This window comes from Maniola jurtina, chromosome 27, assembly GCF_905333055.1.
Source record: "Maniola jurtina chromosome 27, ilManJurt1.1, whole genome shotgun sequence".
NCBI classification, from domain to species: Eukaryota; Metazoa; Arthropoda; class Insecta; order Lepidoptera; family Nymphalidae; genus Maniola; species Maniola jurtina.
This window is the reverse complement of record NC_060055.1, coordinates 250,123-278,121: the sequence shown is the minus strand read 5'-3', so window position 1 is coordinate 278,121 and position 27,999 is coordinate 250,123. Positions and strand designations below refer to the sequence as shown.

Below are 27,999 nucleotides of genomic sequence, written 5' to 3'. Positions count from 1 at the left end.
TATCTTAAACCCGTGACTTAGTCCACCGTGGACTACACTTTCATAACCCCTCAAGGGATTAGGGGCACGGCAGTGCCCCCGCCAAGACGAGCCAAACAGTGGAGTGGCACTACGTACCTTTTCTGGAAGCGTTTCGCCGTATTTTCGAACCGTCATAGCTTCGGTCTGGATAGGTCATCCAGACCGAACATATAAACATATGATAAAGAGCTGAAATTTTCAGTATTGAATTTTCAAAAATCCTTTCTTAACAGATTTCTACGTCATAATAACTATCTGCATGCCCAGCCCGATCAGTCCAGCAGTCTGAGCTGTGCGTGAGTTTTGCACGCTATACAATGCGGGTTCGAAAAATCACTAAAACTACAAGATAAGGCAAATGGTTATTGGCATTGGATTGTGTTAAGGTAGTATAAAAATAACGCTAAGTTTTTGCTAGCGTTCTGGTTACACTCTGTATATGACGTCATCACAAATCCAAGATGGCCATTCACTTCTCTGTCAAATAACCTGTATGTGTTTCACCAGGCGGAGTGGGCGTCAACGCGTATTATATTACACCCTGTATTTAATCCTTTTGAAGGCGTCCCGCAATGAAGAATCCAACTCAGAGAGACATCCGTATACATAATATTATAATTATTCTGTAACTCCATAAAGCGTTAGGCGAAAGTAACTTCTAAATTCGTGGTCTTCACTCTTCATAGTGTCAGTCTGTATTTTTGTTTCCAATTGATAACAAAATAATGCCCAGTTATGTTTGATGTTGGCTAAGTCTTAGACCAGCGGAGTTATAAGCTAACTAAGTGATCATCATTATATAAAAGCCAACTCATTTGAATGTCAAATGAGTTTATGGCTCACGTCATTTCACTCACGTCCCGGCCCACAACAGCCAACGCGATGTTCAACGGCGTTTCACGTTAAACCGTAGATGTAGCTACAATCAACGTACAACGGCATTCACAATGCCGTTTAGTGTTAGACGATTTTGACCCCTATTCAATTGGCATTACAATTTCAATCGTAGCCACTCAGTTTAACGCGTTGATCATCGCGATATTTATGGCGTTGTTGGGCATTGACGTTAACCTTAATGTAGCCGCAACATGAGCGATATAAAAATATTGTTTCCTATCGAACCTTCAATGGATTATAAATAAATGTCAAATGAGCTGGGCGAGTCACCAATCACACTCAGAAAATAACATTGCAACATGGCGGTTTGCGCAGGTCATAATATTCTAAGACCTAAGTAGCGAACCTGACGCAGTGGTAAGCGCTGTGGTCTTATTAGTGGGAGGTCTCGGGTACGATTCCCGACAGGGGTTCGGAATTTCATAATTTCTAAATCCCTGGTCTGGTCTGGTGGGAGGCTTCGGCCGTGGCTAGTTACCACCCTACCGGTAAAGCCGTGCCGGCAAGCAATTTAGCGTTCCGTTACATGCCTTGTCTAAGAAACCAAAGGGATACGTATGTATTTAATAAAAACTGCCATATCTCTTCGCTTCCATCTTAGACTCCATCATCACTTACCACCAGGTGAGATTGCAGCGCAGGCATATGCCTCGAGTTCGGAATTAACTACTTGTTTTGCACCGTGTACTTTTATTCTTTATTTACATTTTTCAACAACCAGCTAATAAAAAAATCAAAACTTCCCAATACAAAAATGAATATTAGAATCGCATGAACACATCTCCGCCTATCTCCGCTTGGGTGGACATTGGACCTTAGGGCGTTTGTGCACTTATCCGTATTCGGTTCGTTTCCGTGATTCGTGGAAGTGGCCGTCATACAAATAGAGCGGTTACGCACTCATCCGACCCGAGTCTGTTATAATACGGATAAAAGAAAACTCGGGCCGAACTCAGATATTACTTACGCACTAATCCGATCTCTGACCCAAATCGAAGCTATTCAGTGGACATCTTTGACATATCTACGTCATACGTCCGATTTGAATCCGAGGCACATCCGAGATATTCTCACGGATGTCGGAGAGAACTCGGATGACGGAAGTCGGAGCTAGTGCGTAAGCTACCATACAAATAGTTCTATGACTACTTCGGAACGTATTTTCACAGATTCGGATCGGATGTAGTGCGTAATCGTCCATGCGTACTCATTCGATTTGTATTTTGACGGATCCGTCAAATCACGTATGAATGGGTGCACAAACGCCCTTAGTGTTATACTGATTACGAAATATGGTAACTTGGAAAATAGGTTATTTTTCATTAGCTGATAGTCAAAAGCGGGGGAAGTATTAGTAATTTAGCGAAAATTATTTTTGCCACTACATTCACTTTTCTAGACAGTTAGTCGGAAATAAAACCCAGACAGATGGTAAAAAGCAAATGTATTAACAAAAATAATATTATCACGGCTGAGTATGGCAACACCCACAATATTACAGGCACATATGGATCGGTACAGTCAGCTGCAAAAGCGAAATCAGAACGAAAAATATGTGTGTAGATCAAGAGGCAGAAGTGAAATATTCTGGAAACTAAACTTCGGGAGAATGAATTCATCTCATTCACTCATTAGGAGTAGGATAATTGTAAGGTTTCATTATTATAATATTGTTACCAAGTTAAAAAAAATTACGTTTAAATAGTTTAAATTACATATTATACAGGCTCCAAGTTTTCTATTACGACAAATCAGACGAGAGGTATATGGTTATTAAAGGAATTATAATACATCCATCTATACTAATATTATAAATGCGAAAGTGTGTCTGTCTGTCTGCTACGTTTTCACGACCCAACTGCTGAACCGATTTTAATGTTTGGTATAGACTTGGGGTGCATCCCGGGGAAGGACATAGGCTACTTTTTATCCCGGAAAATCAAAGAGTTCCTACAGGATTAAAAAAACGGGCAAAGCCGCGGGTACCCTCTAGTTTGGAATAATTTATCGCATTACAATGTTTAGAATTATTTAAATGATAAGAAAGCTTAGGAATGATTTGCTAAACAGCTTTGACAGTTCTAATAAGAAGTGATTTTGGAAAGTGGTGATACAAAAAAAGAATACTCGGCTGAGTTTGTTGTGGGCTCTTCTCAGACTTGGACGCGTTGGGAACCCTCGTAACTTTAGTTTTAGGTTAACGTAATTAATTATCACCACTACATCATTGCTTGACAATACAATCAAAGGGTACAATAGTACCCAATTTGAATAAATGATTTTGACTTTGCAGGCTATCCCATAGATGTATGTGTTTGTGTTTTTTGATTGCCCCGTTTTGCTTCACAGAGTTTCAAATCACAATAGCGCTAAAAAAATTCAATTCCAAAAAAAAAAAGGAAAGAATTATGTCAAAGCTTACATACTCTGCAGAATCGACACTTCGGATGAATATTTACGCGAATATTATTGTAATAACTATGCAGTTTTGGAGCTGACTGTACCGTAATAGTTTACAAAAAATATATGGAACTTCTTATGTACAGAAGGCTAACAGACCGAAAATAACAACTGAAATAGATAAAAACAAAATAGTTATAGCTAAAAATAGTTAGTCATCATTGAAAAACTTGTCTCTAATCTAGATTATGAACCATAATATACTATATTTAAACAACAAATACTAAAAACAACGCTCTATAAAATAGTTTGCAAACTGTTACCAAAACAAAAAAAAAATTTTTTTTGGGTTTTTCTTTCACTCGGAAAAGAAATATTTCATACACCCATATACGTAAATGTTCATAAATATGTACGGAACCCCAAAAGAGCGAGACCCGACTCGCACTTGACCGGATTTTTATTTCTTCCTATTGAATTGAATGATGCAGAAACCCTATATCATAATTTCATTGATGACTTACTATTTTCATGAACCAAACAAAACATAACGATTTATCTTTGGTATTTATTCAACAGATGAGTTTTAGTCGCACCAAAAATTAGTTTTAGTTTTTAGTTCAATTTTAGACAATATGTTAGCCTTATTAGTTTTTTTTTAATCGCCCGTGTTAGTGAAATATATTTTCAAAATTAGTTCATTAGTCTTAGTTCACATGACACCGACGACATATAACAAGTTTTAAGTTTAATAGTTTCATTTAGTTTAGGCAAGTTATAAGTTTGTACATAATGTTAGGAGATACCCAATTCTATTACACACAAAACTAAACTAAATACAGATAGAAATAATAGAATGAAATTAAAATGGAGAGCAAGAAATCATTTTCAGAAAAGTCTCAAAATGAGTCATATAGTTAGTGTGAATAAAGTGAATTATTTTTAGTTTAGTTTTAGTTTTGTGTTCAACTAAATTGGCATCACAGTAAAAATTAATTAATGTGCTTTAAAATTAATTAATTTATAAAATAAGCAAGATTAGTTCTGATTCTTTAAAAAAAAAAAAACAAAAAAAAAGAGAAAATTGTGATAAATCGTAAAATATTTACAATATTTTTGTTAATACGTAAAATGTGACGAAAATATATAGTAATATTATGGAATCCCACAACCAAAAAAACTAAGATTAACTAAAAATAGTTAATAGTTACCTAAAATTACAAAAAAAGGAATTGTGATGTATTCCTTATTAAAATGACCAGAGTGTTACTTCATTATTACAAAAAAAAACTTTAAAAAAAGAAACTTAAAAATAAAAATTTAGGAACTTAAAATTAAAAAAATACATCTGGTCAGACTTTAAAATAAATGCCAATAATCTTAAAAAATATAAAAAATACGACTAGATTAATAGCTACCTAAGACCTAATATTATGGACGTTACAACATTAAAATCTAAAAAAACAACAAAAAAAATCTTACATAGTCAACAGTTGAAAGATTCTTTAATTTTTTTTTAAGTAATTAATTTTTATTTTGGCACTTATTCATAATCCATACTAATATTATAAATGCGAAAGTGTGTTTGTCTGTCTGTCCATCTGTATGTCTGTCTGTCTGCTACGTTTTCACGGCTCAACCGCTGAATCGATTTTAATGTTTGGTAGACAGTTACCTTACATCCCGGGTACGTAAATAGGCTACTTTTTATCCCGGAAAATCAAAGAGTTCCTACGGGACTCTTAAGAATCTATCCGTTAAACCGATTTATATGAAATTTGTTAAAGAGGTAGCTTACGTCCCGGAAATTAACAACTTTTTATCCCGGAAAAGCAAAGAGTTCCCACGGAATTTTTAAATAAACCTAAGTCCACGCGGACGGAGTCGCGGGCATCATCTAGTTTTGATTATAAATTCGAAAGTGTGTCTGTATATCTGATAGTTTTTCATATCCTATCCGTAACCCACTTTTAAGGAATTTGGTACAGAGGTAGTTTGTATCCTGGGGCCGGACATAGGCTACTTTTTATCCTGGAAAATCGAAAAGATCGAATCGAAGAAATCGATGGGGATTATTAAAAACCTCAATCTAGCGGACGAAGTCGCGGGCATCATCTTGTTCATTATAAGTTATTAGATTATTAAAATATATTTATATGATTAGTAATCTTGTAAAAATCTTCCAACAGTCGATTAACTAATTTTTAACAAAAACAAAGTTATTCTGCAGTCTTTTTCCTTATGCTTTGATTTCCCAAAGATTTGAATTTGAAAAAAAAGAACCGAAAGTTGAATTTTGAGATGGATAAGAAAGGAAAAGGACAGCTATGATATGTATATAATTTTGTATAGATAGAAAAATATAACTTTACAGAAAAATCTGAAAAAATAGTGATTATGGCAAAACCCGCAACCTAAAAAAATATAGATATCCCTACACCTTAGATTTAGTTATTTTAATGAGGTTATACTTAAAAATATGCTGCCTATATTGAGGACCAACAACATTGCGAAATTTTGAAAAGTTCAAGAACTCAGTAAAAAAAACTGTTTTAAGTTATGTTGTGTCAGATCTACTATTTAGAGATTTGTGTTTTATCATTAACATAATGTCATTTTTTGCGCAAAGGATCAGCCTGGCTGCCCAGCGCAGGAATGCCAGTATTCTTGGCATCATCCCACGCGGATTTGATTTGTACAGTAATTGGATAAGTTTAAGTTTTACTGTAACATTTTCCTTTTGAACTTTTACGAGTATTATAGAGTAAATCATTAATTATTCAATGGTTCATTGTTATATTTGAGTTAATTGGTGATTATGTATTAATTAATCATATTATAATTGTTTAAAGTAGGTAAAATTTTATTAAAATATTATTACTTTATTTAGTAGATAAGTTTTAGTATATTTTTCAAAGAATTTTGAAAATGTTTTAATTTTAACGAAAAATTGTTAGAAGAATCACTATTTTTTAAAACAATCTATGTTTTTTTATAGATTGCAAACGCTGTAATTGGCTGAGATTTTTCGCGCCATTTAGAAATAAGATTTCTGCGCAAGTACATTGGCTTATTCATAAAAGTGGTAGAACTGTAGTGATGGAGCAGTCTAAGAAGTTTAAACTTATTGAGAGAATGTATTAAGGCATGTTCCGTTAACCACCTCGCTTCCCTCACCACAACCTAAATTATTCAACAACCACTGAACCAATATGGCCATTAAAACGAAAATTAACGCCAAAATCAACAAAATATTCAACCAATTGTCTTTCCAAACGTCTTTTAACTGCAATTCTAGGCAAATACAATTCGGGCAACATTTTAGATCAGTACGCGGGCATCTTTTGTTACAAAATTGGCAAAAACCTTTAATATTTTCTTGTGTTGCTAAAAAAGTTGGGTTATAAACAATTCTGACCTCAGTTTTGCCTTTAGGTGGTTTGGAAGCATTGTTTAAATGTACAGTTGTCTCCCTCTCTCTATGCTCTGTAGTAAAATATTTCTCGCTTCTTTTAACGAAGGTTTCGAAATCATCCCTTTTCAAATTCAGTTCGTTTTTAGTGAAACTTGCTTCGGATTTTTCCATAAAAGTTTCTGTTGTCGTCAAAACACGGTTGTATTTGTCTAGATTAAACAGTTTCATGTTTAAAGCACCAGATACTTTTACGTCTGGGCCAGTTTTGGTGACATCGTTTCTTATGCTGTGGCATTCGATTTTTTTGTCGTTCAATCGATTAAATTTGTCGTATAGATCGTTTTTGTCGGCGTACCTATTGAATTTATCATTTACGTCATTTTTGCTACCCGATTGGAAGAATTGTTGTCTCAAAATTTCGTTTTTCGTTCGTCTGTCTAGGTTTAAATCTGTATCTGAATTTGAATTATTTTTGGATTTGTCAATATTTGCAAGATTTTGCCCATCAAAGTTTACGTTAACATAGTCGTGGTTAGAGAAATCTTTTTTGAAATTGACATTAACATAATCGTGATTTGAGAAATCTTTTTTGAAATTGAAAATCTTGTCTGAAATAGTTTTAGGGTACAATTTTGGATTTGCATCACCTGCATCCAAATCTTTATCTAAATTTTTATTTTCTGCAATACTTTTATCAACTAAATTTTTATCTTTTTCCAAATAACCTTCACAATTAAATAATATCGCTTCATAGTCATTATTACTTGAATCTGCTGTTTCAGAAGCATTTTTGTTTACCTGGTTAGTTTGGTTTAAGTCAGTTTCCATTATAGCATTATTTAACCCATCAGTATTATTAAATTGACGCTTGAATACCTTATTACTATATTCTACACTTCTATAGTACTCGCTATCAGTTTCTTCATGAATTATATCAAGCATTTTACCCAAATAATTACTAGTATCTATATCTTCATATATACCGTCGTCTTCATATTTGTCTGTGTGCTCAGCGAAATCTGCTCCGTATTCTTGATTGTTTTTCCCGAAGAAAACCTTATAGAAATTGTCATAGCAATAGTTTAGTTTTCTGTATACGAAAGACTTTTTACGTGTGTCGCTAGTGTTGGTTACCTGGGTTTCCTTGTCTTCTTCTGTCTCTTCTCCGATGGTGTGGAGGACGCTGGTGGAAGCTTCTCCGACTCTTGAGGCTGCGTTGAGGAGATTCTGGCGCGGCTGAAAATGGACAATATTTTGGTTAATGTTATTTATAACACATTGATAGGTGTTCAGTACTTTTACTTAATTTCATTTTCCGAGCACACAATAGCCCTTTTCCAAATTTTAGTCCCTATTAACAAACTAGCTGACGCCCCCGACTTCATCCGTGTGGATTTAAGTTTTTCGGAATCCGGTGGGAACTCTTTCATTTTCCGGGATAAAAAGCAGCCAATGTGCTAATCCAGGATATTATCTATCTCCAATCCGAATTTCAGCCAAATCCGTACAGTGGTTTCTGCGTGAAGGAGTAACAAACATACACACACACACATACACACATATACACAAACTTTCGCCTTTATAATATTAGTGTGAATATTATGTTTTTACCTCCTTAGTGTCAGGTTCGGCCGCCTTCAGCAGATCCGAGAATGCGGAACACAGCTTGCGTGTGGCGTCGAGCAAACGATCTCCGTTTTGGGTGTCGTCCATAAGTGCCGCGATCATCTGGACACCTGTTGATACACGAAACATGTTGAAGCATTAACCTTATAAGTAACAAGATAAAGTGCAAAAGAAAAGAAAACCCCGCTTCCAACTTAGACTGCATCATAACTTGCAACATCAGGTGAGATTGCAGTGTATCTGAATAAAAAAAGCTCGTAGCTTTAGTTTTAAGTTTACGTAATTCATTATCACCACTACATCATTGTGTAGCAAGTCCAGTAGTAGAAAGAGTACAATAAAACCCAATTTGAATAAATGATTCGACTTTGAAACCTAAAACCCAACTACTCCTGAAATATAGTGAAATAATTGTCACTTGGCATATTTATATTTTATGAACTCGAACTTTTATGAATTTTCCTCCTCTTTCATTGACCCAGACAAAATCATCAAGTTTCTAATAACAACGGTACTCAAGCAGATTTCATTTCAACTAACCAAATGCATTATAAACACATATAAATAGCGACTCACCCTTGGTCATCTCAGGCAGGTTGGTGGTGATGGTAGTGATCGCTGCACCTACCGCCGTGTGGTCCACTTCCTCTGTGGGACCTGCAATAATGGTAATATATAATACTAGTCTGCCAATCCACTTGACCAGCGTGGCAGACTATGGCCTAGCCCTTCTCGTCCTGAGAGGAGACCCGTGCTCAGTAGTGGGCCGGTCATGGCTTGACGATGATATAAAACTGGATGACGCCCGCGGCTTCATCCATGTGGGTTTAAGTATTTAGGTATTTTGGACTCCTGTGGGAACTTTGAATTTCTGGAATAAAAATAGCTAGTTATTAGCTAGCTAAAAGTTATTTGCATAGCTTTTGTCAAAATCGGTTAAACAGATAGCTATTAAAAATCCCATGGGAACTCTTTGATTTTTCAGGACAAAAGTAGTCTAAATCTGTCCATAGATCTCTGTAGACGTCAAAATAAGACAGAAAGAAAATGCTTGCAGACAGACGTACACACTTTCGCATTTATAATATATTTCGCATTTATAGTATGGATTACTTATAATATTAAGCGTAGTGTATAAGTCATATTATCACATTATATGTACATATCAATCACTTTTTAAGTTATATAAAATTTGTCCAGCGCGAGTCATCTCTATACAGCGCCATCTAGTGTGTAATGTGGGAGTTTGTGTCATGTAACACTTACCAGCAGTGAGAGTGACGACCTGCGCGGTGGCAGCGTTCATGGCCGCGATGTGTGACGTCACGACCTGCTTGCTGCTGTCCATTGTGGCGCGCATCCATTTCACGGACCCAGCGTCTTGGCCCAAAGCAGGCAGGGCGGTCTGTGACAGAAATAAAAATTAAAGTACGTGTACATGTGAAACGCCAGAATAAAGAATTAAGAATACTCGTAATAATAGAATAGAATTAAGAATAGATAAAGAATTAAGAAGAAGAAAGAAGAATCCGCGGTTCAACCAGAACTTTTGAGGTTATGGCTGATATAACAATTGAATTAAAAACATATAAGCCATGTTAGAATTCAGTACTTCTAAATATACAAGGTGTTTTAGTGATTTAGTTTTTTCAAACCTGCAATGTATAGCGTGTAAAACTTGGGTCAGTGCCCCACCTACGACGCGGCATTAACCCCTAGTGGCCTATTTACGTAACGTTTGTTGACTTCTAGTGTCAGTCAGATGTTTTATTTGCAATGAATAACTTAAAATACAGGATCTTTTGATTGTTTTATTTGCGTTTTTCTTGTGGTACCTTTTCAGTAAAAATCAGTACAGAGTACTATCACCTGTCTTCGTTTTTGCTGGCGTTTTGTTTATTCCTTGTATTATACAAGTGTAAGTAAAAAATTTATAACACCCCCGACAAGTGAAGGTTACAGTAACTAGAAAAGAGCTGATAACTTTTAAACGGCTGAACCGATTTTCTTGGATTATAACTAAGAACACTCTCGATCAAGCCACCTTTCAAATAAAAAAAAACTAAATTAAAATCGGTTCCTCAGTTTAGGAGCTACGATGTCACAGGCAGATAACAGATACACACGTCAAACTTATAACACCCCTCTTTTTGGGTCGGGGGTTAGTAAAAGTAAAGTGCCCTAAGGATGCCTCTTTAATCATAAAAACTTACCCTGGTCAGCCCCTCTTCAGTCTGCTTGATAATTTCCTTGCCACTGGTGATAGTGGATAAGAGTGCGCGTTGGGGCTCCGTCAAGATGGAGGTCACCTTCGTCTGCTGCACCTGAGTGGCCTGGAAGATTCGTACACCATACTTGAGACCCTTAGGTTGACATCTATCGAGCACACTTTGACTTTGCTTAGACTTAAGTTTCAGTTAAAACGAGACAGAGTTATGAAAGCGGTATAACGCTGTCTCGTTTTAAAGCCGGCTCTACACTCGCACGTGAAGTCGCGAGGTTATTTTACGCCGTGAATGTAAGCCGCGATCCACGCGTGAACTGTGTCCCTCCACACTCGCAAATCTTCAGTCTTGTTCGTGACGTTGACGATGCGTTCGTGTTCGCGCGCCGCAAACCCTTTGTCGCGGACCAAAAACCGACGAACGCGAAGGCGTGAACAACATCGACACTTGTGTTTCGCAGTTGTCGCGGGCTTTCGCGGCCGTTCGCGCCGCGAGTGTAGAGCCCACTTAACAGTGTCTTAAGTCTGAGCAAAGTCAAAGTGCGGTCTATAGATCTCAGCCTTAGTCTCTATGCACTGCATCAAACTCAAAGCATTTCTTCAAAATGGGTGCCATTGTATAGTGAATACATTTTGAGATCTCACTCACCATTTTAACTCTGTGACAACTGCCATGTCAAAAGTATGGTTCACTTCTAAAATAAGGACTTTTTCTTTTTGTTCAGATACAAGTTAGCCCTTGACTGCAATCTTACCTGGTGGTAAGTGATGATGCAGTCTAACCCTAAGATCTAAAGAACATACTTTGAATTTGCTAAGACTTAAGTTCCAGTTGAAACGAGATAGATTTATATCAGCGATATAACGCTGTCTCGATTTAACAGTGTCTTAAGTAAGCAACATCAAAGTGCGCTCTATAGGTCTCAACCTAAGATACCGGAACGCTAAATCGCTTGGCAGCTTTATCGGTAGGGTGGTAACTAGCCACGGCCGAAGCCTCTCACCAGACCAGACCAGAAATTTAGAAATTATGAAATTCCAAACCTCTGCCACCCACCAGGGAGATCGTCAATCATACTTTTGACGTAACAGTTGCCAAAAATGCTAAAATGGTGAGTGAGATCTCAAATTGTATGCATTATAGCCTTTTTGGTGATCATTTACATTAGTTTGACACATTTTGACGAAGCATTATCTTATTCTGTAGAGTGGCGCCGATTCTGTTGTCTTTCTCTAAACTAAATTCAGAGTATCTGCATCTTTTTCTTTTGCATATTACTAAAAAAGGACGGAAGATGAATTTTACATTTAAAAGACTCTAAATTTTAGTGTACGCTCCTTTAAACAATAGTCACGTCAGTCAAGCAAACTGTGTCTGTCCTTTTCATATTACATTAGTAAGAAGAGGATGCGAATACTCTAAAATTTTGTTGGGCTCAGAATCAGTACCAATACCTAATTATTTTATTAAGTTTTAGTAATGTTAGGTACCTACACAACCAATCTCGAAGACTGTTACATCCATGTTAGCAAGCATGAAACAAAACAAACTTATTTTAGTTAAGAGTTATTTTTTCAAAAAATTAAAAATACTTCAAGATACAAGGCGAAGATGTAATTTTGGCTTTTCTTGTATGCAATAATAAGTTTAAATAAATGAAAAATGTAAAAACAAATTTTTTTTTAAATAATTCTTAGTATAAGAGCTAGTATATTAAAATTCGAATGATTTTAAACGAAGTATGCCTTTTTTTAACTTTTTTTAAATTATTGATAAATAACAATGTATGAATGTATAATTTATATATTAAATAAATGTATATAAGTGATATTAGAAAAGTATAGGCTGAAGCAAAAGCAAAAATTCAACCATGCTGCACTCAAAACCAAACCAAACCAAAAAAATAAGATTCAGCGCAGATCTTGACTACGCTTTTAATGTTTTTTTAAATACTTTATTATATGTGCATGAATTCAAAAACAGTTTGGGCAAGCAGAAAATCATATTAAAAAAAAACTGCAACCATGAATCTATGGATTGCTTACTCGTAATATTTACTTGGAACAAAACCTACTCATCGCTTATTCACTTCGATTGCCAAACAAGTGCGGACAAAAAAAGGGACACCCCGGCGAGGTTTGATCTCTCGCTCTAATTTGTTAGTTGAAGTGGGACAGCGATAAGTAGGTATTACTTCAAGTAGGTATTGGAACTTTATTACTTCAACTTCATGGCTGCTCTAGTATAGTAAGGATGAAATCTATACAGCGAACTTTGACTTTAGTTTCAGTTAAAACGAGACAGATTTATGCCAGAGCGGTATAACGCTGTCTTTTTTTTAAATTCAGATACAAGTTAGCCCTTGGCTGCAATCTTACCTGGTGGTAAGTGATGATGCAATCTAATATGAAAGCGGGCTAACCTGGAAGGGATGTGGCAGTTTTTTTTAATCCATACCCCCTTTGGTTTCTACACGGCATCGTACCGGAACGCCAAATCGCTTGGCGGCACGGCTTTGCCGGTAGGCTGGCAACTAGCCACGGCGTAAGCCTCCCACCAAACCAGACCAGAAATTTAGAAAATGCCAAGGGTCACTGGTAGAGATAGATAGATAGAACACTTTATTGCACACAAAAACACATGTAAAGGATCACAACACAGAAAGAAGAAAACAGAAAAAAACAATTGTGTGCAAAGGCGGCCTTATTGCTTGGAGCAATCTCTACCAGGTAACCTTTGCTGAAAGGAGAAGTGCTAGTGTTGGATATATATACCTATATTTAATAATATACTAATAAACAGTAGAGATGTCTTATACAGAGATAGATAGATATATAGAGATAAGTGCTTTCCTGTCCACTTTTTCTTTCTTTTATCTTTATTGTTACAATTTTCTGGTACAACTCTGACCTCTGCCAGGAATCGAACCCGGACCTCCCACTAATAAGACCACAGCGCTTACCACTGCGCCAGGGAGGCCGTCAAGTCTCTCTCGTTTTAACAGTGTCAAGTACAAGTTCGCTCTACAGATTTCAGCCTAACACTCGTATTCACAAACGTTACTATGAGGTCTCATAGTGCCCTCGAACGCACAGTGTCCGTTCCACCAATCAGATGACTGTATCACGTCAATTTACAATGATCTGATTGGTGGAACCTACACTATGCGTTCGAGCGCACTGTGAGACCTCATAGTAACGTTTGTGAATACGGCCGTAAGTGTCATGCAAACCAAACCAAACCAAAAAAAAAAAAAAAGACTCGGCACTAACAGCGGGTGGCGTGTGTCCGGTTAGCACCTGCCCGGACACGGTTGTCTGTTGTGCGCCCGTCACGTGGCCAACCGCGAACGGCTTTGCACCTAGCGCAACAGAACAAGCTTTCTAGTCACTGGCTCCTACGCTATATCGTTAAGAGCCTATATTTTAAATCAATTACAAGGAACCAAAAGCTTAATTTGCTATAATCCACTAAACCAGACAAATCTGTATGGTGCAACATGCAGCATGCGATATGCACCGCTCGCCCTCCCACTGCTAAACATGCAGGAAAAGCCAGCCACCAAGCAAGCAATACGCAGCACCACACAGATCCTAAAACAACTCGACGCACGTTTTGCCCCGACACCGAACTTTGTATTTGGGCATTGTAAAGTCTACTACATCTCCCGAGGATGCTCTGGTGTTTGGGCGAAACGTGCGTCGAGTGGTTTTGGGATTTGTGCGGTGCATATTGCTTGGTGGCTGCCTTTTCCTGCAGTGGTAGGGGGGCGGTGCATATCGCATGCTGCATGTTGCACCATACAGATTTGTTTGGTTTAGCGGATTATAGCAAATTATGCTTTTGGTTCCTTGTATAACATGGACTTCCGCAAAATAACGCCTGCTTTTATACAACAAATCAAATTAATTTTGCAAAATAGTGAAAACTACATCAAAGTGGTCACTTTGAACTGTAAAAAGTGTATTATATAAAAAAAAAACTAAAATTTAGTCAAAAAAAATCAGAGACAATATAAAATCAATAGTAAAAAATAGTAATCAAATACAATTTTATAATACCTTCAGCTCCCGGTCTTAAGACGGCCGGTTTGGCGACCGAGGTAGTGTTGACTTTACCAGAGGCTTTCAGCGTGTCGTGCTGGATTATGTTGGCCCTGGAACAAATACCAGCTTTATTTATTTATAGACTAGCGCTTGGCTGCTGTCACACCTGCTGGCAAGTGATAATGCAGTCTAAGATGGAGCGCGCTTGCCTAGAAGATGCCTATTCACTCTTGCTTATGAATAATCCTGTATATGTCCTACCCGTTAACTCAGATCAAAGCACGGAGCTACCGAGGAGAGCATTCTTAACTAACCCCTACCACTATTAACTAATCTCTATAGATACTAAACTGTAATATGTACTTTTACAATTTAACCCCAAGTATTCGTAACCAACCCCTACAAATACTAACTGACCCCTATCGTTTCTAAACTATGGCATACACTTACACAAGCTTGCCCCGAGTATTATTAAACAACCCCTACAAATATTAACCGACCTCTACTAACGCTAACTAACCCTTTCCATTATTAAACTGTGACGTATGCTTTTACTAGCTAGGCTCGAGTGTTACTAACTAATTCCTACTCATAATAACCAACACCTACTAATAATAACCAACCCCTACTAGTAATAACTAGCCCCTACAAATATTAACAAACCCCCTACTAATTATTACCAACCCCTACAAATATTAACAAACTACTAATACTGACTGACCCCTACTCCCACTTATGAACCCCTACTTACTTGGAAGGTGACACAGAGTCCTCCAACATAGCGGACCCCTCGTCCCCCTCGATGCCGAGATGGTCGCGCGCGCGGCGCTTGCGCACAATGATGTCGATATAACCTGCGATCACTTGCAGGATTTGCTCGGCTTCAGTCGTTTGCACCGAGTAGTATTGATCGCTGAAACAACAATTTTACTATAAGTATTACCATTATTGCGTACGTGTATAATACAAGTCAAGATGGCAATCGGGGTATGAGGCAGGAGGACGCCCCACACGTCACCCACGCTATGCCGCACCGGGTACGCGCGGGGGCTGTGCGGGTGTGCGGGACGTGCGGGTCGTGCGAATGCCATGTTGACCTGTCGCGAACTATACACTACTTGACGGCCTCGTAGGTCCAGTGGTCAACGCAATCAATCAGTCAGCCTGTTTGCGTCTACTGCTGGACATAGGCCTTCCCAAGAGCGCGCCCCCACACACGATCCTCCGCCTTCCTTATCCACCCACTTCCCACTACCTTCTTAAGATCGTATTAAAGTGTTAAAAATATTAGAAAATCAATCCGGAAACATAGTTTAACAGTTATATCTACTACGGGTTAGGTTATCCCGGCGCCTCTAATACTTGAACATTAAGAGCTCGTTCACACAGGCTGCGTAAGCGTAGACGTAGCGCGTACCATTGCGTTGTAATGTTGGAACTGGATGAAACATGGCATACCGCTCGCATGGCGTGAACGTTCACGTAGACTAATGCGTGCAGTTACGTCTATGATGGGTTCACGCGCGTCACTACGCACGTGTCACGTGTACGTGCTGCATACGCAATTGGTGTGAATCGGAAATAACGTCAAAAGACCTCGAGCAGAAGAAGCATTGCAATAAAGATGGAGAGTTTCACCTGTAATCCCCAAAGTCCAGGGTGAAAGTGTTGGGACTGGCGCACCAACGTCTCACGGTGGTCAAGGGCCAGGTCTGCAGGATCTCCTTGGTCTTCTCGTCCAGGCGCAGCACGGAATCCTTGGTGACTCCCAGCAGACGAGGCACTAGCTTGTTTTTGCCTTTCATTTTTTCCTGAAATAAAAACGGGTTGATAATACTGTCCAGCTGTTTGAAGTCTTTGGTCTTCAAACACGCGACACCGTTAGTCTTCAGATCTTTCTGCCAATATTATGTATGTGAAAGTGTGTTTGTTTGTTGGTTTGTTCTTCAATCACGCCGCAACGGAGCAGGGGATCCACGTGGTTTAATAAAAACTGCCATACCGCTTCCAAGTTAGCCAGCTTCCATCTTAGACTGCATCATCACTTACCACCAGGTGAGATTGCATCTGAATTATATCTGAATAAAAATAAAATATACAACAGTTGGAGAGTGGAATATAGGTTACTTGTCTTCCCGGAAAATCAAAGAGTTCCCACAGGATTTTAAAAACCTGAATATCCACATAGCAGAGGTGCGGGTGTCAACAATTTCCTAAATAATTCTTCCTTTCTTACCTTAACGAGGAAGAACGCGACACCATAGGTCTTCAGGTCTCTGGCACTCTTGGTATATAATACTTTGGCATCCAATTCGCTGAGACCAGCATGCTTGCGGTGCTCTTTGAATACTTTCTTTTCTATGCCTTTCACTTTGACGTATGAGGCTGGGAGGAATTCCTTCAGACTGTAATAGAACAAGTGTAAATTAAAAATTTATAACACCCCCGACGATCCAAAGTACATATTTGAGTTTTCCAAAACATCATTTTCAAAATAAATAATTATGTACTTAGGCCAACGTCCATCTTGACAGCTTGACATTTGTCTATTGACATAATATTATGAAACTAACGGTTATCTAACCTTCTTTTCTACAAGAAAACTAGAAAAGAGCTGATAACTCTTAAACGGCTGAACCAATTTTTTTAGATTATAGCTAAGAACACTCTCGATCAAGCCACCTTTCCAACAAAAAAAACTAAATTAAAATCGGTTCATTCGTTTAGGCGCTACGATGCCACAGACAGATACACAGATACACAGATACACACGTCAAACTTATAACACCCCTCTTTTTGGGTCGGGGGTTAAAAATATCTATTAGTTGCCATAATTTTATAAAAAAAAACCGGCCAAGTTCGAGTCAGACTCTCACGCGAAGGGTTTTGTACCATCACACAAGAATATTAAATAACTTACTTATTTTTAATTTACATGGCGGGCATTTTGAAAATTTTAATATTTGTTATTATAACAGCAATAGAAATACACACTCTGTGAAAATTTTGATTCTCTACCAATAAGTACGGTTCACGAGATGCAGCCCTCGCCAGACAGACGGACAGACACAGAAAGCTTAGTAACAGAGTCCCGTTGGCACCTTCCGAGTACGGAACCTTACAAACAGATTAGCAAAGGGGTCCGAACTTCGAAGATAAGTGGCCTATACCAGTCGCCATCTTGGAATCACGGTTTCGCAGGCTGAAACTAGCGCTCAAAATACTTACTCTAAAAATCCTGTAGTATGTTTGTCTTCCTTGTGGTCTCCGAACTGGATTTGACACTGAATACCCGCGAACTCGCATGCTGCAACAAATTCATGTATTTTTAATTTTTATCTGATTATCTGAAAAAGTGCCTTTGGTTGGCTCTACATTGCTGCTTCACTGAGTGATAAAAAAACAATTTTTCGTAGAAAATCTTCAATGGATTAAAAGTGTCAGGGGTGTATCATGACTCACCTTTGTCCTGTGTGATGGGGTGAGTGCCCGCAAGAATGGCGTCTCTCGCTTGTACATACAACAGGTTCAGTTGCACCGGGTCTCTGGAGTCCACGTTCCGGTCTGAGAAGAACAATCTTCTCCTGAGGAGCAGGGTTTCCGTGGCCTCGACTCCTTGCTCACGAAGGGTTTTTGATGGCTCCACCCAGTTCACTGCAATCAGAAATTTTATTTTTATAATTGCGAAAATGTGATTCGTTTATTGTAAAAGCTTACGCCAGAAGGGTAGGTATAATTTAACTAATTCGACTAGTTATTAAAATATCCTTTCATATTAGACTTGCGCGAGGATATAAATCACAATGAGTGAAATTGCTATTGCAACCACTTAATCAAAATGGCGACCTACAGTAAAGTATTTAATAGTCATTGAGTCTCAAGTCGGAATGAGACTTATCCATTTTCAAATTCAAGATTGCCAAATTTTTTCAAATGCATACTGTTGGCATTGCTGAGGCTTTTCGATCTCTCGAATATTTGGTCGTTTGGTAATAAACACAACTTCCACGTACCCTCATCATCAGTCCTCAGCTTTTTCCTCAGCTGATCCATTTTAGAGTCCCGTTCCTTTTCCTGGTGGCGTCTCTTCAGAGTGAGGGTTCCGTAGTTTGGCTTCTCGCAAGGATCCGCTTCTTCTTTCTGTTCTTCTCTGACCTGGTAGCCAAAAATTGGTGTCAAACCACATAATGAAAGAACATGATGGAATCATTCATTCGTACATGCAAACCGTGGAGCCAACTCCCTTCGGCGGTGTTCCTACTAGATTTTAACATGGCAACGCACGCTATTGTCGCGACTCACGCCATTCTAAATTTGATTTCTGCACAGGATCATCGGCGTAACTTATAAAATTAATAGTACTGTGCTAAGTGTTCACGTTGCAAAATAAATATGATGGAATTCTTTGTATTTTCAACTCACCAGTCCATACTCGTCATAGTTGGTGATGCCGATCTTGGTGCAGATGACGACCATCAGGTTGGCCACTATCTGACTGTCGTCCACCAGCAAAGTTTTCACTGTGCCTGTTCACAACATTCTCACATTTTTATTATTATCATCATCATCTCATTCCATTCCATACCATCAGCCGGTATGCGTCCACTGCTGGACATAGGCCTCTCCAAGAGCGTGTTTGGTGGCGCGCTCTTGGGAAGGCCATCATCGCATGCCACTATAAAAAGTCTACTGACTGATCTATCAACGCACAGCCTAAGCCGCTAGGGTTAGACAAAATTTTGCACATAGGTTTCTTTTATGACGTAAGCACTAAGCACCTAATAAGTAACTATTTTTGGAAATTCCACCTTTGAATGGGTAATTAACTCCTTTAAGGGGGTGAAAATTGTATGAAACTACGTCATTTCTCCATATCTATATTTATATCCATGAAAATTGCTATTGGAACTTTTGGCTAAAAATTAAGAAATTCACGATATTGAAAATTCCATTTCCTAACTGATTTTCAGAACTCCACTCGAGCGAAGCTGGGGCAGGTCGGTAATACATAATAGCCCATACTTGTTTACTAAGTAAGAAAGAGATAGCAAGAAATTCGGAAGATTCTAACAAGACGTGAGCGTGAGAGAGACAGATACACTCACCATCCAACATCCGCACCCTCAAGTTCCTGGTCTTCTTGTTATACTCGAGCAGATCTCCATTCCGCAGCATGTAGTAATCCAAGCTTCTGGACGCTTCTAACCAGATACCCTTCTTGTTGTCCTCTTCTGACGCCAAAAATAGCCCATACTCTTTTGCTGTATAAGAGAGAGATAAATATATTAAGTATACTAGTAGCTCAACGGGTTGCAAAGCTGAAGTGGCAATGGGCAGGGCACATAGTTCGAAAAACTGGTAGACGTTGAAGTTCCAAAATGCTGGAATGACGCCTTCGCAGCGGATAACGCAGCGTTGGTAGACTCCTGACTGGTGGACAGACTTCATCAAACAAGTCTGTGGAAGTCACTGGATGGTGGCGGCGCAAGATCGTGGCGTGTGGATGTCCCTACAAGAGACCTAAGTCCAGCAGTGGACGTCTCATCGTCATCATCATCAGCCTGTGGACGTCCACTGTTAGACATAGGCCTTCCCTAAAGAGCGCCACCACACCCGGTCCTCAGCCTTCCTCATTCGGCCACTTCCCGCCAGCCGCTTTATATCGTTGGTCCATCGTGCCGGAGGACGTCCCACACTACGCTTGCTATACGCGGTCTCCACTCAAGGACTTTCCAGCTCTAACGGCCATCGCCTCTACGACAGGCCCACTGCCACACTGCCACTTCAGCTTGCTAATAGTTTGGGCTATGTCAGTGACCTTGGTTTTCCTGCGGATCTCCTCATTTCGGATCTCATCCCTCAGGGAAACTCCTAACGTCTATAGATTGATATGATACTTACGATCGTTAGCATTGGCCTCCAGGATCTTCTCCCGAATGATGCGGCAGGCGTCGTACACGCTGGTGGAAGGGTCGAACTGGATAGTCTTCACCACTTTACCCCCCTCCAGGGAGATCTTAAGCGACAGCGTCGCCATCTTGGATAGAGAGTGTGTCCTTGCAACAGAAAAATCCTGTTAGGTATTTGAAAAACATTGGCGCAGTTCATAAGCGGAAGAAGAAACGTTCAGAGAACTAAACTTCGAGGGAATGACATAAATGTTCCCCTCCAATTTTAATATGGGCACCTTTATACCAAGAGTAACTAGGCATCTTAGCGGGCTCCAACTTAGGTTGCATTATCACTTACCAGCAGGTCTGGTTGCAGCCAAACGCTAGTCTACAAATTCACATCACGTCATGTTATGAGGGTAAGTTAAAGGTTGGTTATCGCAGTGCTTCTCAAGCAGAAGAGACACCGGAATAAACCGTGTCATGAATGGCAGGCCTCGAAAAAAAGTTCCAGCTCAGCTTTAACTCTATGTGTCAACTTGTTTGTCATGGGCTCTTCTCAGACTTGGGCGCGTTTGGAACCCTCGTAGCTTGAGTTTTAAGTTAACATAATTTATTATCACCATTACATGATTGTTTCACAAGCAGAAAGTGTACAGTACAATAGTACGCAATTTTGACTTAGACTTTGATTTTGACTTAACTGTCATATCAAAAGCACGGTTCACCTTTAAAATAAGAGGGAGCTACCCGTGTACCCATCAGCTTCTCCCAGTGGCTAGAAGGGGAATTCGACTAAAATAGAACTTTTTGACATGACAGTTGACACATAAAGTTAAAATGGCGAGTAAGATCTCATTTTGTAAGCTAACGTACTTATGTATAGTAGCAGTTTGTGTGCGTTCTAGGGTCGATGGCTCTAGGTCTAAAGAGTGTGCGCTGCTCCTCCTCTCCTCTCTAGGCTTTCTTCTCTCGTGACTGAACGAGCGGTTGCGCGGCCGGCTTTGGAAAGAGCCCTGGAAAGAAAAGAAGCCCCATAAAACGCCTGAAGAGCCTCAAGGGCCTAGACTTTCTAGAATGTTCTCTGTATGTATGAATGTAGGGTTTATAACACAAGTTAGCTCTTGAGTGTGCAATCTCACCTGGTGGTAAGTGACGATACAGTCTAAAGTAGAGGCAGGCTAACCTGGTTTTCTTTAGTATGCATTATCCCCTAGTTCAGGGCGAACCACGCCATCATTGGCCTGGCCTAAGTATCGTATGACGTCACTCACGGGTCTCGGCGCAGTCAGCCGTCTCCAGCTGTGCTGTAGCGCGTCCTCGATGCGCACGCGCAAGCTGCGTCACGCGCCCGCCGGTGCTTCCGGTGCACGCTCGTCTGATTCCTGAAACAACGCATTACTTCGTTACTACGTTTTTTTTTTAATTTTATTTTTATTTATTTATTTTCACTAAGACTCCAAGACGCAGATAACGGATGTGGGAGAGAAAGCTGCCAAACTAAAATGGAACTGGGCAGGACATGTTATGCGCATGTCCGATGAACTGTGGGCAAAGACCACAACACAGTGGATGCCACAAAATTTTTAAAGAAGTCGAGGCAGGCCGAGGCGTCGCTGGCCAGACGAACTCGATGCCTACATGTCGGCCTGGCCTCAAATTTCTCTAGACAGAGACAGGTGGAAGGAAGAAGGGGAGGCCTTTGCCCAACATTGGGACAGTTCGGGCTAACAATAATAATAATAATAAAGACTTAATTATAAAAGAACATTTTACACCAATTGTTGGCAGCACAGCTTTGCCGTTGTGCTTTGGCTTATGATTTTTTTATCTGATAACAAGAGTTAGTTTAGCGTAAACGCGTCGGCCTCCTAATCAAGGGGTTTAACCCCGGGCACCATCTCTAACATTTCAAGGTCCAAAGAGTTGTTGTTTTTTTTTGTAAATATGTTTTGAATGAGATATGTAAATAAATGAGAGTATGATGGGACAGGTGTTACAAAATTCATAGATGAGAAGATATTTTGGATATTTTACGTGTAGACAGAACTATGGCGCTTACCGCACACCACCTGTGTAGAGTATTTTTATTTTGGGGGTTCTATTTATATAACTAAAACAGTAAACGTGCGTCGAACTACGAACTCGAGCTTAAACAATAAACCCACCAGTTCCGTTTAGACGTAAGCATCAAAACTATCGCTATATTTCTATAGAGTTTCTTACTGGTACCGATTTTCTTTCTGTTAAGTTTCTACCCAGTTTCTTACTGGTTCTTCTTATTAATTGAGTAATTCGAAAAGCCGATAAACGTTGTGGTCCAATGGCTGCACCTATTATAGAGCTAAGATTTGCATATTTTGCATTTGCTGTATCTTTTTCGGGAGAGGATTAACACACGCTACTTTTTTAACCGACTTTAAAAAATGGAGGAGTTGTGTTTTTCTACCTATGCACTGATATCTCCGAGATTTCTAAACCGATTTGCGTAATTTTTTTTTATCGAACTTTGCTACATTGTTCCATAAAAAATTTGGATTCCAACTCCTCAATCCTGATGCTGCAGGAGATCTGACCAATCCACGCGGGCATCATCTAGTAACAAATATAGATGAACAGACCTAAGAGCATTCTCCGTTAAATGTCTCTACCAACATTATTGTCTCATTAAAAAACCCCAGGCTCATAACGCCGTCTGTTATAGAGAGAGATTTGCATAAAAGGGCACTATGCAGCCTGGAATGTTAAGAGCCCGCTTCATCGAAGCGATAACACATTGGCGGGTGGAACCTTAAATAGTACTGTTTCCACAGATGACGGAAACAACGATATTTGTACGTGTCACCCTTTGTCTCTAACTGCATCTCACCACGAGAGACGCCAGGTGAATGAATTTTGCTTGAAATGCAAGATTTTTTAGTTCAAAGCGGTAAAGTGATAATTGCTAATCGACGTTTGGAATTATGCCAAAAATGGGCGTAATAGACAATGGAGAGATGAATCGATATATGGCTTAGGTATAGATCTAGAACAAAAAAGAATAGAATAACAGGCGTAATACCTACGTTTTACCCCGAACACTAAATCGCCTACGGCACGGCTTCACTAGTAGGGAAAATAGGCGTATTACGTTTGCACTCGAACGCTAAATCGCTTGGCGGCACGGCTTTGCCAGTAGTGTGGTAACCAGCCACGGCCAAAGCCTCCCACCAGACCAAACCAAGTTATTACTCAAGTGTAAATTAAAAATTTGTAACACCCCGACAAGTGAAGGTTACAGTAACTAGAAAAGAGCTGATAACTTTCAAACGGCTGAACCGATTTTCTTAGATTATAGCTAAGAACACTCTCGATCAAGCCACCTTTCAAACAAAAAAAAACTAAATTAATATCGGTTCATTACTTTAGGAGCTACGATGCCACAGACACCACCCCTCTTTTTGGGTTGGGGGTTAAAAAACCCCACTGTCATAACGCCGCCTGTTATAGAGCTAAAATTTGCATAAAAGGGCAGAATGCAGTCCACTGGAATGTTAATAGTCCAATATGACTGAGTGACGTATTATTGCTCAATAAAAGTTCTTCAAATTTTATTTGTTGAATTTCATTAGTTTTGAGCGAGAATTTTGCAGTTAGGGTTTGCCGCCCCCTAACTATAAAATTCTCACTCAAAAGTTCCAGACTCGAAATTTTAATTCTAATTAATATGGTTCTTGCATTGAACTTGCAGGCTTGAAATCAGAGTGAATTGTATCATTATAATTAATTTAATTATATAAGTGCGAGTCAGACTCGCGCACCGAGGGTTCCGTACTGGGGTATTTTTCCGACATTTTGCACGATAAATCAAAAACTATTATGCATAAAAATAAATAAAAATCTGTTTTAAAATGCACAGCTAAAGCCCTTTCATGTGATACCACACTTGGTATAGTTATCTTGCTTTGAAAATTGAAAATACTAATTATTATTTATTCATGAAAACATTTTAATTTTATTGCGATGTAACTACAAATTCACGGTTTTGGGATGTTTTCCTTACTAGTGCTATAAGACCTACCTACCTTCCAAATTTCATGATTCTAGGTCAACGAGAAGTACCCTATAGGTTTTCTAGACAGACACGAAAGACGGAGACACAGACAGACAACAAAGTGATCCTATAATTTTTCTTTTTGAGGTATTGAACCCTAAAAATGAAAGAATATAGTCGATTAAGGTAGCGTCGTGTGTGGAAACCACCGGAAACCAAGTCGATAGAGTAGCATAGCGTAGCTTTTGAATAGCTCCATGGGAGAAGGGTCTTAGATACATTCGGCGAATGTTTGGCAAGCCGTGAAGTGCCGTGAAATAGTGATTTATTCCCGTGCGTTGTCGAAACTGAATGGATGACTCATTCAGAGTGTGCTCCCAAAATACATACTCGTATATCTATTTCGTGTAGACTATCTTGTAAGCGGTGGTAGCTTAGTGGTTAAGAAGAAGAATTTATTTTTATATAAAAACAACTTCCATACAATGACGACAAAAAACTTAATTAATTAGGTACGGTCAGCCTCAGAATTCGAGTAGCAATTCCGCGAAACTATTGCATCAAATATCTGTCACACTTATGACATTTTTCTATAAACACGGTTATACATACCTATCGCGTATGCATAACCGTGCCACCACGCGAATATGATCATTAAGGTGCTAAACGACTTACGGCCATTGACTGTACATAGATTTTTATTTTCTTTATTTTCTTACTTATTTTAGAAACAAAATAAGTGGAATAGAGTTGTGTTAGTCATCGGTCCAGCGGGCAGGAGCAATGTTTCGCGTAGATGCAAGTTTCGCGGAATGACTACTCGAATTCTGAAGCCGACCGTACATACACAAGAGCAGAGCAGCGTTTAATATTGGCTGGGATTATCTTGGTAAACTTCACTAACAATACTACTACTAGACGCGTGTAAATTTATCGGATCGGATAGTGTGGAAACGTGTAAATTCATCTGATCGGATAGTGTGGAGACTCTGTAGCCGCTAAAGTGGTTATGAGCTAATCCGCGCGTGCCCCATTTCCGTCGCCTAGCAACGCGTCCGACGCCACGGCGCCTTGCCACCGCATCAGCAGTCAGCACCAGCTACATAAACTACTAGCGACTCGCCCCGGCTTCGCACGGGTAGCTTATTACAATGTTCGAAGGGATCTCTAATTTTTAGGGTTCTGTATCTCTAAAGGTAAAACGAAACTCTTATAGGATCACTTTTTTGTCTGTCGTGTCAGTCAAGAAAATCTATAGGGTACTTCCCGTTGACCTAGAATCATGAAAATTGAAAAAAAAAATGCGTTTCAATTTTCAAAAATAACTATACTAAGTGGGGTATTGTATGAAATGGCTTTATCTGTACATTCTAAATAGATTTTTATTTATTTTATTTGCATAATAGTTTTTAATTTATCGTGCAAAATGTTGGAAACAATACGGAGTTTTCCGGGATAAAAAGTTAGATAAGCTATGGTAGCACAGTGCTTAGGTTAGGAGTTAGGATCTTTTAATCGGAGGTTCGATTCCAGGCACGCACCTTTAATTTTTCAGAGTTACGAGTATGTGCGTTCTAAGTAATTAATATCACTTGCTTCAACGGTTAAAATATCACACTCATATTTTATCTCTGAAAGGAAAAGTGGATCCATTGATTGACATGACATGTTTTGTATCACAAACAAAAGGGGTGAGGTGACACAGAATGGACGTGTGAAGAATATAGTAACCACAAGTAACTGAGTGTCTAACTTTTGTCCGATATGAGGGAATCTATTATGGTGTTGGGTTACGTTTGTTCGTATTTGTCAATCAAAGGGTTGGTTACTTTGGGAATTAAATGTATTATAGAAGCAGGCGTTATTTTGCGGAAGTCCATTATATCACGCTAATATTATAAAGGCGAAAGTTTGTATGTGTGTGTGTATGTATGTGTGTGTGTGTGTATATGTTTGTTACTCCTTCACGCAAAAACTACTGGACGGATTTGGCTGAAATTTAGAATGGAGATAGGTTATACTCTGGATTAGCACATAGGCTACTTTTTATCCCGGATAATCAAAGAGTTCCCACGGGATTTTTAAAAAACCTTCATCCACGCGAACGAAGTCGCGGGCATCAGCTAGTACATGATATACAAGGATGATATAAAAGCTTAATTTGCTATAATCCGCCAAACTAAGGAAATCTGTGTGGTACGCAGCACCACACAAATTCCAACACCACTCCAACTTCCATTCCACACTCCAACTCGAGTGGTGTTGGAATTTGTGTGGTGCTGCGTACCACACAGATTTCGTTGGTTTGGCGGATTATAGCAAATTAAGCTTTTATATCATCCTTGTATGTATATTTGGGAATTAAGTTACAATAATGACTTGCTTTTATGGTACCGCTCCACTATCGAGATTCGGCAATTGATTCGAGTTCTGGCTACGATAGTTCGGCATTCGGCAAATCAACTGGCCACTCTATCCGAGATACGGCGAATGTTCCGTACCTACTATCGTTCATGGTTTTCGGATTTTTTCCTTTACTTCACACTATAATATTATAAAGGAGAAAGTTTGTATGTGTGTGTGTGTGTGTGTGTGTGTGTGTGTGTGTGTGTGTGTGTGTGTGTGTGTGTGTGTGTGTGTGTGTGTGTGTGTGTGTGTGTGTGTGTGTGTTTGTTTGTTACTCCTTCACGCAAAAACTACCAGACGTATTTGGCTGAAATTTGGAATGGAGATAGGTAATATTCTGGATTAGCACATAGGCTACTTTTTATTCCGGAAAATCAAAGAGTTCCCACGGGATTTCGAAAAACCTAAATCCACGCGGGCGAAGTCGCGGGCATCGGCTAGTGTACTATAAGATCTAACTACCTGCCAAACATGATTCCATGTCAACGGGAAGTACCCTATAGAGGTTTTGATTCCCTTGATGGGTCTTGACAGATACGACAGACAACGAAGTGATTCTATAAAGGTATAAGGGTTCCTTTTCATCTCTGGAGATACGGAACCCTAAAAAAGGAAAAATTACTAAAACCATGTACAGTACCCGGCAGAAAATATTGCACATGGAATTTTAGAAAGAGAGAACGGTTTCATGGAGCATTGTCTCTGTCCTTGAGACCGACCAAACATCACATAAGTATGAGTGATAGAGTACATATTTAGTTACCTGTATTTAGTAATAGTATTTAGATATTAATTGTGATAAAAATCAATCATAATTAATACAATAATAGATGCTTATCGTAAAATCACCAACCACTCAAACTAAACCAATAAATCTAAAAGCCCATAAAAGCATTACTATACTATAACTATTAGTTATAGACATAAATATCCATTATCTGGGAAGAAATTTACGCAAACAAGTTATACGCATGCGCGATTATATCCTCCCCCCCACTCTGACTAGTGGAGGGGAGGAATCGATAGACGCCGGCGCCGA

At 39.1% G+C, this 27,999-nt stretch overlaps 1 protein-coding gene and 1 long non-coding RNA gene across 12 annotated transcripts in view; one reads left to right on the top strand and one right to left on the bottom strand.

Annotated features, from left to right (window-relative positions):
• The window catches only part of LOC123879150 (talin-1), a 101,345-nt gene that overhangs the window by 54,124 nt on the left and 19,222 nt on the right, over positions 1 to 27,999 (bottom strand). For 9 of the 11 annotated variants that reach the window (XM_045926707.1, XM_045926708.1, XM_045926710.1 and 6 more), the window contains exons 3-20: positions 21,796 to 21,906; positions 21,398 to 21,537; positions 20,532 to 20,686; positions 19,736 to 19,891; positions 19,053 to 19,156; positions 18,644 to 18,785; positions 18,093 to 18,284; positions 17,859 to 17,937; positions 16,867 to 17,035; positions 16,269 to 16,441; positions 15,382 to 15,543; positions 14,646 to 14,740; positions 13,857 to 13,945; positions 10,573 to 10,692; positions 9,626 to 9,764; positions 8,936 to 9,016; positions 8,345 to 8,469; positions 7,868 to 7,969 (exon numbers count right to left, since the gene is read on the bottom strand). In XM_045926707.1, coding sequence (XP_045782663.1) covers positions 7,868 to 7,969; positions 8,345 to 8,469; positions 8,936 to 9,016; positions 9,626 to 9,764; positions 10,573 to 10,692; positions 13,857 to 13,945; positions 14,646 to 14,740; positions 15,382 to 15,543; positions 16,269 to 16,441; positions 16,867 to 17,035; positions 17,859 to 17,937; positions 18,093 to 18,284; positions 18,644 to 18,785; positions 19,053 to 19,156; positions 19,736 to 19,891; positions 20,532 to 20,667 — 2,064 coding nt within the window. In that variant the 5' untranslated portion in view covers positions 20,668 to 20,686; positions 21,398 to 21,537; positions 21,796 to 21,906. Of the gene's footprint in view, positions 1 to 5,756; positions 5,759 to 6,624; positions 7,774 to 7,866; positions 7,970 to 8,344; positions 8,470 to 8,935; positions 9,017 to 9,625; positions 9,765 to 10,572; positions 10,693 to 12,078; positions 12,096 to 13,856; positions 13,946 to 14,645; positions 14,741 to 15,381; positions 15,544 to 16,268; positions 16,442 to 16,866; positions 17,036 to 17,858; positions 17,938 to 18,092; positions 18,285 to 18,643; positions 18,786 to 19,052; positions 19,157 to 19,735; positions 19,892 to 20,531; positions 20,687 to 21,397; positions 21,538 to 21,795; positions 21,907 to 27,999 lie in introns of those variants that run through there. The other 2 variants (XM_045926713.1, XR_006798956.1) reach the window with 2 other exon arrangements.
• Positions 25,549 to 27,678, top strand: LOC123879188. The gene is made up of 3 exons (XR_006798960.1): positions 25,549 to 25,560; positions 26,849 to 26,853; positions 27,598 to 27,678. It is a non-coding gene; the product is annotated as an uncharacterized LOC123879188 (long non-coding RNA).